This window comes from Mobula hypostoma, chromosome 5 (genome assembly GCF_963921235.1).
Source record: "Mobula hypostoma chromosome 5, sMobHyp1.1, whole genome shotgun sequence".
NCBI lineage: Eukaryota > Metazoa > Chordata > Chondrichthyes > Myliobatiformes > Myliobatidae > Mobula > Mobula hypostoma.
In genome coordinates this window covers 71,425,400-71,437,868 of record NC_086101.1, presented here as the reverse complement: position 1 = coordinate 71,437,868, position 12,469 = coordinate 71,425,400, and the positions used below count along the sequence as shown (strand labels likewise).

Below are 12,469 nucleotides of genomic sequence, written 5' to 3'. Positions count from 1 at the left end.
TTCATGATACCTAAAGCCTTGCACAAAAATTTATGGAAGAGTGGCAACAAAGAAACCCTGGCTAAAGAAGCAAGCGTAGCTTTGCCCCAGAAGATTTTGCAAAAGTTTCACTTAGAAGATACTTTAAAGATGTGATAAAAGGTCTTGTGGTTGGATGAAAATGAAGTGAAACTTTGTGTTCTCAACACTAAACGGTACGTATGGCATAAATCAAATACTGCATGTCAGCCCGGTAACACCATCGCTACTGTACAGTATGGTGGAGGTAGCATCGTGCTATGGGGATGCTTTTCAGCAGCAGGGACAGGAAATCTGTTCAGGATTGATGGGAAGATGAATGCTGCTAAATACAGTGAGATAAAAATCTGCTAGCTTCTGCCAGAAAGCTGAAACTGGGGAAGAAGTTCAATTTTTCAGAAGGACAATGACCCAAAGCACACTGCCAGAGCAATCATGGAATAGCTTCAAATTAAGAAGATTAATGTCCTTAAGTGGCCCACTCAGAGTCCTGATCTTAACCTGATCGAACATCTTTGGCAAGACCTTAAGATTACTGTTCATTGCCGCTCTCCAACTAAATTGGGACAGTTTGAGCAATTTTTCAAGGGGGAATGGGCAAATCCTGCTCATGGTGACACTTCCAGGCTGTCCAGCACAATCCTCACTATTTGACTTGTCACAAATGATGCATTTCACCTTATGTTTCAATGTACGTATGACAAGTAAAGCTGATCTTTATTTCTTAACAGCATTAAACCATTAAAGCTACAGATTATTTTTATTTTCATTGATACTGTTTTAAATCTTAGTGCTACTTTCAAACAATGATAAATCCTGTTGTTATTAATAGCCAAGGGTAGCTTTATTATTTAGTACATGGTATCACAGATTTAAAATTTATTCCGGCTTCTTAACCGAATAGTGCCACAGCTGTTCCATGGAAAAGGCGGCGATTTATAGAGTTAAAAGTGAACTACAGCACCCTTCTACTTAAAAATCAGCAGCTTGACTGAGTTCAAATAAGTGACTTTTAATATCTTTTCATGAAGCACAAAGGCCCAATCTTACAGCTACTTGAGCCACCAATGTAGGTAGATTCTGAGACCACCACTGAATCTGTCTTTCCTTTCCAACCACACACAAAACTCATTGACTGTAGCTTTATGAAGTGAAAATGCTGAATAAGGGGTAAAAGTGATGGAAGTATCCATTGTAAATGGTATGAATGACTAACAGCTGCATCTGGATGTGATAGTCAAAAGGTTCGAAGGCAGGGATAATGGCATGGGTCAGTCATTTTCATTAGTACAAAGAAGTGGAACTGTCTTTACTTGTTTCAGTAGCACTGACCCTTACAGATTTCTTTTTTGTTTGGTGGTGTTAAGGAAGGTGTGTTGAAGGAATTCTTGTGGATTCATTGTAAGTGGTTAAAGACTAAGCCATGAAAAAGTGAAGTTAAAAAAAGGATTCTTCAGTTCCTATTCACAATTAAAATTTGAAACTCAAATCAAAGCAAAATGTTTTGTTTGTGCCTTTTATCCCATTTTGTTCAAAGTGCAGGTCATTGTGTTTTTGTTGTTTATGTAGTTAATTGTTAGACTAATGTTTATGTTGGGTTTAAAAGTGACTTTTCATATCCACATAACAAAAACATTGTAATTTACTCTAATTTCTCATTTTTAGACATCAAGGAAAAGATGGTATCATTAAAAATTATAGCTGAAAGATTTAAATCTTGACATTAAAAAAACAGGAATGCGCCCATTACTTTGGTTGTTCACACAATTGCAAATTTGTAGTTCCATTTTGGTAAATCTTCAAAATAATTAACAATAATGTTTTATTTAGAACATTTGTATATAAAAGCTTTATTTTCACTTTCAAGTGTAGTGGACATTAAGTTACTTTTTGCTTGTTTACTGCATTGTCTGGTATGGGCTATGGGAAGAATCAGGCATTTTGTGATCTTGACATGATAATGTAAAACAAGCACATTAATTAAATCAAAGGGCAGTGTGGTGACCCTTCATCACTGACTAACTGAATACTTATCCTGACAAGTGAAACACTTCGTCACAAACTCAGATTCTGAGTTTCATGGAACATTTTTTTCACAAACAAACTTATTTGATATCGAATAAATTGTTGCAGACAGGATTTTAATTATTTTGAATTAATGGCAGTGTAATTTTTCATATATTAAAATCCAGTGAGAATATAGAAAAGCTGAATTGTTAATAAAAGGAATTGATAGACCCTGACATAGGGTCCCGGCCGGAAACATCGACTGTTTATTCATTTCCATAGATGCTGCCTGATCTTCAGCATTTTGTGTGTGTTGCAGAAGGACAGGCAATGAGCTTAAGTGACTGAGGGTAGGAATGTGGTGTGGGGCCTTGATGGTGGATGCTACTTTGCTGCGACAGTGCTCCATGTACATGTGCTCAGTGGTGGGAAGGGCTTTACCCGTGATAGACTGGGTCGTATCCACTACTTTTTTTTTAGGCTTTTCTGTACAAGGCCATTGGTGTTTCCAGGCCATAATGCAACCAGTCAGTATACTCTCCACCACACTTCTATAGGTGTTTGTCTCAGTTTTAGAATACGTGCCGAATCTTTGCAAACTTCTAAGAAAGCAGAGTTACTGGTGTATTTTCTTTATAATGGCAATTGCATGCTGGACCCAGGACGGATCCTCTGATGTGATAACACCGAGGAATTTACAATTGCTGATCTTCTCCGCTTCTGATCCCCAATGAGGACCAGCTCATGGACCTCTAGTTTCCTCCTTTGCAAATCGGTGATAACCTCCTTGGTCTTGCTGACATTCAACGAGAGGTTGTTGTGGCACAATTCAGCTATATTTTCTATTTCCATCCTACCTGCTGATTCATCACCACATTCGATTTTGGCCAATGACAGTGGTGTCATCAGCAAACTTAAAGATGGCATTGTAGCCAAAAAATGGAAGTACAAAACTTAAAATTAAAACATATAATTGTGCTGGGAAGGTTAGCATGTCTCAAATTGCCCAGAGTATAAAAACAGCAATGAATTATAAAAAGATTAATAAGGAAAATGTATGAAAAGAGGCTTGTCAGAATTTTTTTTAAATCAAATACCGTAGAAAGATTTTAAAAGATGTTTAAATAGAGTTGACAAAGTGAGCAATTGGCCTTTTTGGAAGAGATTCTAGAAAGTGAGTAATGGAAACAAGGAGGTGCATGAATTGAATAGTGTCTTTGTTTCAGTTTTCAGTGTAGAGGATCTAGGAAATGTCCATTGGGAATGAGGTAGGAGGGAGAAGCTCAGGAAAATTACAACTGACAAGTCAGGTCCTTCAGGACTTCATCATAGGGTCTAAAAATAATTGGTTAGTGGGGTGATTAGAGAGTCAGGCAGTTGTGTATGATAAAAGCAGATTATTCAGCCCACTGCATCAATGCCTTATAACTCAACATCTTCAAGGAGCTGTGCCTTAGAAAAGTAGCTTCCATCACCAAAGACCTCTGCCACCCAGGACATGCCCTTTTCTTACTGTTACCATCAGGAAGGAGATACAGTGGCCTGAAGGCACACACTCAGCTTCTTCCCCACGGCCATCCAATTTCTAAATGGACATTGAACCCATGAACACTACCTCACTACTCTTTTTGAAATTTCTGTGCTTGCACTACTTATCTTAATTTAACTGTTTAATATACAGATATACACTTACTGTAATTCATTGTTTCTATATTATGGATTGCATTGTACTGCTGCAGCAAAGGTAATAAATTCCACGACATATGCCGGTGATATTAAACCAGTTTCTCATTCTGATTACTGTTCCTGTCTCCACCACTTCCGCTGGCGGTTCAATCTGGATACTAACCACTCATTGTGCGTGAAAAGTACCCCTCAGGGTCTCCTTGAACCTCCTCCTTTACACCTTAAATATATGCTCTCTAGATGTAGACACTCCTACCATGGGAGACAGAGTCTGACTATTTCCCCAATTTTTGCCCCACATCCTTTTATCAACATCTATGTCACCTTTCAACTTCCTTTGCTGAAAGGAAAACAGAACCATTCTGTCCTTATAACTCAACATCTGAACCAGCATCTTTCTGAATCTTTGTGCACCCTCTCTACCTTAGACATGTTTTTTCTGAAGTGTACCATCCTGAACTACACAAAATGCTCTGGGTGCAACCAAACCAACATTTTACGCAACTGTAACATGATGTGCCAACTCTTGTACAGAGCCTTGAATAAGTATTCAGCCCCCACAACTATTTTCACATTTTATAGTCTCACTTTCTAAATTTTAAATATATTGAAGGAGGATTTTCTTAAGCTAACCTGCAAAACATTTGGCGTCATGTCAAATCAAAAGAAGCATAAATCTGGGAACATGTATAAGACCATCTCAAAGGCACTGAACACACCCCGCCTGGAGCTCAGTGCAGCCCATCATGAAACCACAGCCACGTTCTTTGGAAAGACGAACTTCCTCCCCACTTTAGAGGGTCAGGCCACCCCGCTAAACTTAGTGCCGGAGAAGAATGGCACTTGTAAGTGAGGCTACTGTGACACCAACGGTCACTGAGTGAGCTGCAGAAGTCAGTAGCTACAATTAGAGATGAAGTTCGTGGTTCTACAATCCCTAAGACCTTACACAAAAAAGGCCTTTTACTAAACAGGGATTTATGAAAGAAAGGAAGAAGCATATCCTTGCCCTTAAAGACTTTGCAAAGTGGCACTTTAAAGATATGGAAGAAGCTCTTGTGGTCAGAGGAGACAAAAGTGGAACTTTTGACCTCAGCACCATGACAAGAATCTAATACTGCGCATCAGTCAGGTAACACCATCATTGCTGTAAAGTATGGTGCATGTAGCATCGTACTATGGGGATGCTTTTCAGCATCAGGGACTGGAAATCTGGTCAGAATAGATGAATGCTGCTAACTACTGAGAGATCCCAGATTAAAATCCTGCTAGCCTCTTCCAGAAAGCTTAAACTGGAGAGGAAATTGGTCTTTCAGCTGGGCAATGAGCCAAAGCACACTGCCAGAGCATCCCAGAGTGGTTTCAAGTTAAGAAAGTTGGTGTCCTTAAGAGGCCCTTTCAGAACTTGACCTTAATCTGATCGAACATCACTGGCAAGACTTCAAGTTTACTGTCCACTGCCGCTCTCCATCTAACTTAAGCAATTTTGTTAGGAGCAATGAGTAAATTTTGCTCCATTAGCCAAAGCTAATAGAGACATAGCCAAAAAGTCCACTGGCTGTAATAGCTGTGAGACGTGGTTCAACTAAGTACTGAGCAAAAGGGGAATAAATACTTTTGAACTGCTGACATTTCAGTTTTTGAATCTTTAGTTTTTTGTGCTTTACAAATTTCCCTGTTGGACTCTGCTGTGGAAAAAAAAGAAGCATGTAATTCACAAATAATATTTGTCAGTTAAATTGATCAAAATCTCTGGTTGTAATACTCATTTATGTGAACAAAGATTTGGGGGGGTTGAATAGTTTTTCAAGGTACTGTATTTAAAGCCTCAGCTGAGGAAAGCGAACATGCTATACGCCACCTTCACTACTTTTCAGAATCTGAATCAGGTTTAAAATCACTAGTATATGTCATGAAATCATGAAATCCATTGTTATGTGGCGGCGTAAATTATAGTAAGTATATGTATATTTGTGTGTGTGTGTATGTATATATGTGTGTGTGTGTGTATATATATATATATATATATAAAATATAGTTAAAAAAGTAGTGCAAAAGGAGAAAAAAATGTAGTGAGGTAGTGTTTATGGGTTTCAATATTCATTTAGAAATCTGATGGCAGAGGGGAAGAAGCTGTTCCAGAATCTTTGGAGTGTGTGCCTTCAGGCTCCTGTACCTCCTCCCTGATAGGAGCAATGGGAGGAAGGCATGTTCTTGGTGATGGGGGTTCTTAATGATGAATGCCACCTTTTTGGGGCATGGCTCCTTCTGGGTGTCCTGATTACTGGAGAAGCTAGTGTCCATGAGATTACAACTCTCTGCAGCTTATTTCGGTCTTGTGCATTGCCCACCAGCCCCTCCCCCTCCCATCCCTTCCGCTGGCGCTGTAGCCAATTAGAATTCTTTCCACTGTACATCTATAGAAACTTGCGAGTGTCTTTGGTGACATAGCAAATCTCCTCAAACTCCTAATGAAATATGGTCGCTGTCATTTCTTTCTTGTAACTACATCAATATGTTGGGCCCAGGGTAGATCCTTAGAGTTTCTACCTGTGGTGCCACTTTAATAGAGTTATACATCACAGAAAAAAGTCCTTTTTACGCTGCTTACTCATGTCAGCTAAAATGCCTATGTAAATTAGTCCCATTTGCCTGCACTTGACCCATATCCCTTAAAACTTTTCTGTGCATGTATCTGTTTAAATGTCTTCTCTAAAGAATTATATAAAACTATAACATGATTCCTTAGCTTCTTTCACTCCAGGAAAACAATCCTACTCTATCCAGTTCTCCTTCTAACTCAAGCCTTCCAGTCTTAGGTAACATCGATGTGCATCTTTTTGTTTTGCATCCTCTGCATCTTCATCAAATTCTTCCAGTAGCATGACTACCAGAATTGCATACAACTGTGCTCTAAACAAATGTCTTTACTCTCACTCTTATTGTTACTCGGTAATGAATGTGAGCATGTCATATGCCTCCCTCACCACTTTGTCTACCTGTGTCACCACTTTCCCACAATTTTTTCTGTTCTACAATAATCCTCAGGGACCTGCCATTCACTGTGTAGGCCCTGTCCCAGTTAACTTGCCAAAATGCATCACTCTATACTTCTCTGAGTTAAAATCCATCTGCCTCTTTTGCCCACTTTCCCAGTCCATCAATATTCAAAGTTGCAAGTTTCAAAGTGCGTCTATTGTCAAAGAGTATATAAATTATACAACCTTAACATTTGTTTGCTTATAGGCAATCACAAAGCAAGGAACCCGAAAGAACCCAATTAAAAAAAATAAAACCAACACCCGCCCCCCGCCAGTGCTCACAAAGTAAAAGAGAAAGAAATACAAAGCAACTCATATAAACAATAGCAGCGAGCGACAGCAACAATGTTCGAAACCAAACTGAGTCCTTGGGTCCATATCCCCGGAGCAGCTCAGAGTAGGCCCAAAGCCTTGGTATCCAGATCATCATATTAGTAGAGCAAGTTGTCGCAAAGTTTGCAGACAGGGGCAGCACAGCATCCAGGGGCAGTCTCACAGCCTTAGCGTCGCGGAAAGAGAAGCACACAAACTATCTGGGCCGGCGTGTAAATTGTTCGAACTTCACACTAAGACCTGGCCCTGCGAATCGCTCCCGGCCTGGATTTCGCTGCCAAAGAAGCTGTTCTGGACCCCTCCAGTTTGGGTCGGTACTTACAGCAGTCCACCCTCGTACCTGGATTAGATGGACGGGCATCGAACCTCCTTTGTTATGTCTTCTCCCCTCCAAATCGTTCACTCCAACAAGCAGGGCTCCAACTCCAAGTGCTTCGATTTTGCAGCACACCAATAGGGCACATCTCACAAATTCACTCCTTCATTGTTTCTAGTGATAGTTTACCACAATTAACTTCACAAGGGGTGTTATTAATGATTTTAATTGAATTCCTTTGCTTTCAAACCACAAGTAAGCTGTCGTATGTCTTTGGTAGCACCATCTTAAAACGGATTCCATTGTAACCTTGCACAGCCTTCTTCATTGACCACTATACCACCAATTTTGGTGTCATCTTTTACTAATTTACTAATCATAATCCAATTTCAGGGAATTATATATCTGTATCCCTGGGTCACTGTTCAACAGTGCCTCCCAGAGACCAGTCGTTTACCGTGTGTGTTGTTGGTTTTAGTTTTCAAGTTCCTTAGCTCTGGACAAGTTTCCATTAGGTTAGTAATAGCAAGTGCAGTTCCTTTGTTGGTAAAAAGAGGGAGACAGAATGCAGGAAATTACAGGCCAGTTTGTTGTGAGGAAAATGCTGCTATTAAAGACATTCAAGGCAAATGAAAAATTCAAGGCAAATCAGGCAAAGCCAGTGTGGTCTTACAAAATAGAAATTGGGTTTAACCATTTATTTTCTGAAGTCTTCCTTGTTTGAGAAGAAGAAAGGATGGCTTGTGAGAGAGTAGGACCCTTGGAGATCTGCAGGGCTGCTTGTATCTTGAGCTGCAGGAGATGGGTGGGATTTTTAACAAATAATTTTCCTTGGTACTTACTAAGGAGGAAATTGTGGTTGCTTAAGAGATATGGGAAATAAGTTGAGGACATTCATATTACCAGAGGGAGATATTTGCAGCGGTACAGCTCATTAAGGTCGATAAATCCCTGGGGCTAGAGTGAATACGTCCTTGGACTTTGTGGGAGACTAGAGGAGAAACTGAAGCCCCTGCAGAGATATTTGCTTCATCATTAGCCGCTACTGAAGTTCCTGAAGAAGGGACGGTAGTTAATATTGCTCCATTGATTAAAAAGGGTAGAAAGGACAAGCCGGTGAACTACAAGCCATTCAGCGTGACATCAGTAAGGGGAAGTTACTGGGGGAAATTCTGAAGGTCTATATAAATGACATGGTTGAAGGCAGGAAAGGTATGGTTGTTGAGTTTTCCAATGACGAAGTGAGAGGTAGAGAAGTAATTTGCAAGAAGCTGCAGAAATATACTGTGATTGTGAAGGGGCAAATGGTGTATAAGATGGGAAAACACAAAACCTCCATATAGGTGTCCCCTGCTTTTCGAACGTTCACTTTACGAAACCTCACTGTTATGAAAGACCTACATTGTTTTCGCTTTCAGAAGGTGTTTTCACTGTTATGAAAAAAAATTCAGCGCGCGATATAAAATCAGCGCACGATAAAAGGCAGAGCGCGCCCCGAGCAGCCGCTCTTCCCCGGATTGGGAACTGCATTGCTTTAACACGTGCCTGTGAGCAGCCGTTTGCAAGATGAGTTCTATGGTATCGGAAAAGCCTGAAAGAGCTCGTAAGGGTGTTACACTTACGGTAAAACTAGACATAATTAAGCGTTCTGATCGTGGTGAACGAAGTAAGGACAAAGTGAGTTTGGCTTGTGGAAGCTGAAGAACATGATGTTGAAGAGGTTTTGGCATCCCATCACCAAGAACTGACAGATGAAGAGCTGATGCAATTGGAAGAAAAAAGGATAACAATCGAAACTGAATGAGTAATGATAAAGTACGTCTTTAATTTTGAAAGAGTACCTCAGTTTAGGAGCTATTTGCAGGATGGTTTGTGTCCTTATTAAAGAACTGCGTGATAGAAAAATGCGCGAGGCTCAGCAGTCAAGCAAGCCTTCCACATCAGCTACAGCAGACGACGAACCTCGACCTTCCAACATCGAGGTGGGCAGTCATAGGAGAAGATGAGCTGCCTGCCCTAATGGAAACAGACGACGAGATGACACCCCAGTGTCCCACCACCCCAACCCCCAGGCCACGGACAGATACCGATTCACGGAAAATGCAATGGTAGCCAGGACGCACACAGCACATCTTTAAGAAAAAAGCCGAAATAAACATGCTAATTAATTAGGTGCCGCCTAGCACGTAATTGTCGGCCCAGATCAGTACCAATGCAATCGGCAATCGCCTCTGATCTGCGCCGACATTTACGTGCCGGGCAGCATCCAATTAATTAGCGTGTTTATTTCGGCTTTTTTTCTTAAAGATGTGCTGTGCGCCTCCCAGCTACCCCTGCGTGCTTCGCGGCAATGTATCAGTCGGCGGCCCGGAGGGTAGGGGCCACTGCACCACCCAGCCTGCGACGACTGAGTCTAACACACCATCATCAGTGTGCTCGATGTCTTTCCAATTCCGGTAAGTGATACTACACTGTACATACATTATTCCTACTTTATATAGGCTGTGTATTTTTACGTGTTATTTGGTAGATTTGGCAGCTTCATAGATTAAAGGTTACTGGAGAGCGCGTTTATGCCAACAGCGCTTGCGTGAGATTTTCTGCCGAGAGCACTTGTGTGAGATTTTCGCTACGGAGATCTGTGCAGGCAATCGTTGTAGAGAAGTATTTCTACTTTATATAGGCTATGTATTTATCATATCATTCCTGCTTTTACTATATGTTACTGTTATTTTAGGTTTTATGTGTTATTTGGCATGATTTGGTAGGTCATTTTTGGGTCTGCGAACGCCCAGAAAATTTTCCCATATAAATAAATGGTAATTGCTTCTTCGCTTTACAACATTTTGGCTTACGAACCGTTTCATAGGAACGCTCTACCTTCGGATGGCAGGGGAAACCTGTATAATAAGAAGACAGTTGACAATTCAAGCCCAGACCCTCCATCAGGACTGAAGAGGAAGGGGACAGGTGTCAGCATAGGGTGGGGTACAAGCTGGTAGGTGATAGATGACACCAGGTGAGGGGAGGTGGAAGGGTAGGTGGGTGGAAGTGGGGAGTATGATGTAGAAGCTGGGAGGTGATAGGTGACATCAGGTGAGGGTTGGTGGAAGTGGGGAGGATGATGTGAGAAATTGGGAGGTGATAGGTGACATCAGGTGAGGGTGGAAGCGGGGAGGATGATGTGAGAAACTGGGAGGTGATAAGTGACATCAGATGAGGGTTGGTGGAAGTGGGGAAGATGATGTGAGAAACTGGGAGGTGATAGGTGACATCAGGTGAGGGTTGGTGGAAGCGGGGAGGATGATGTGAGAAACTGGGAGGTGATAGGTGACATCAGGTGAGGGTTGGTGGAAGCGGGGAGGATGATGTGAGAAACTGGGAGGTGATAGGTGACATCAGGTGAGGGTTGGTGGAAGTGGGGAGGATGATGTGAGAAACTGGGAGGTGATAGGTGACAGCAGGTGAGGGTTGGTGGAAGTGGGGAGGATGATGTGAGAAACTGGGAGGTGATAGGTGACATCAGGTGAGGGTTGGTGGAAGTGGGGAGAATGATGTGAGAAACTGGGAGGTGGTAGGTGAAAGAAGCAAAGGACCATGAAATAAAGCGAACAAGGGTGGGGAACCAGAGGGAGATGCTGGGTAGGCTACAAGCGCGGGGAGGAGTAGAGAACGAGTAAGAGTGGAGGGGGGAGAAACAAAAAGGTGGGGAGGGAACAAAAAGGAGTGATTACTAGATGGTAGAGAACTTGTTCATGGCATCAGGTTGGAGACTATCCAGACAAAATATGTGATATTACTCATCCAACTTAAGTTTGACCTCATCAGGGCTTTACAGGAGACCATAGACAGGCATGTCAGTGTGGAAATGGGAAATTTAATTGAAGTAGGTGGCCAACAGGAGATCCTAGTGTGGCAGACAGAGCAATAGTGCTTGATGACGGATTCCCCCAGTCTGTGTTGGGTCTCACTGATGTAGATGAGGCCACATTGGGAACACCCAATACAATAGACAACTCTGATGGACTAATAGGTGAGAGCTGTTTGGAGCCCTAGATGTTGGTGAGGTAGGAGGTGTAGCGCTTGCAACAGTGGCAGGGAAGTGCCAAGAGGGAGATCAATGGTAAAGAAGGAGTGGACATGTCGAGGGGAATCCTTGTAGAAGGTGGACAGGTCAGGGGAGAGAAGGATGTGCCTGACGGTGGGGTCCCTTGGAGGATGGCAGAAGATGCAGAGAATGATGTGCTGGATGTGTGTAGGTTCTTTTCCCCTCTTTCTCTGCATGGTAGGTATGGTCTTTCTTTATTTTAATTGGGTTCTTCAGGCATCTTGCTTTGTGAATGCCTGTAAGCAAACAGTTCTCAAGGTATATACTTTATACATTCTTTAATAATAAATGCACTTTGATGTTGATGTATTCCCAGACCCCTCTGTACCACTGCACTCCTCAGTGCCCTACTATTAACCGTGTATGTCCTACCCTAGTTTGTCCTCCCAAAGTGCACAATCTCAAACTTGTGTGCATTAAATTCCACCTGCCATTTTTCAGCCCATTTTTCCAGCCAGGCCAGATCTTCCTTGCTGTCTACTATGCTCCCAATCTTTGTACCATCCGCAAATTTGCAAATTTGGACAGGTACTTAAGTTGCCAAGGCAGCGAAGGTTATGTAACTAATGCAGGTAAATGGGATTAATGTAGGTTAGTAGCATAGATATTGTGAGCCTTGATTATGTGCTCCGTGACTTTGTAATTTTATCTAAACAGAGCGGTATATTAAAAATCTTCAATGGATTCTTTCCGATTAGAATTCAGCTGTATTGTTACCTGATAACAGATTTAGCTGTTCATGAGATGATAAACATGTTTGTGTTATTTTTCAGATCTTTCTGCAGATCTTGAGTGTGATAGCTTTGGCAGTATCTGTCATTCCTTGGATACTTATTCCCATCACTCCACTTGTCATTATATTCTTTTTCCTTCGGAGTTATTTCTTGGAAACATCACGTGATATTAAACGCATGGAAACTACTAGTAAGTATGACTCAGAAAACTAAATTATCAGTCTTT

At 41.6% G+C, this 12,469-nt stretch overlaps 1 protein-coding gene across 1 annotated transcript in view; it reads left to right on the top strand.

Annotated features, from left to right (window-relative positions):
• Window positions 1–12,469, top strand: part of abcc4 (ATP binding cassette subfamily C member 4 (PEL blood group)) — a 349,901-nt gene that overhangs the window by 276,445 nt on the left and 60,987 nt on the right. Inside the window, exon 21 of the mRNA XM_063048526.1 lies at window positions 12,283–12,433. Within this exon, the coding sequence (XP_062904596.1) occupies window positions 12,283–12,433 (151 nt within the window). The remainder of the gene's footprint in view (window positions 1–12,282; window positions 12,434–12,469) is intronic.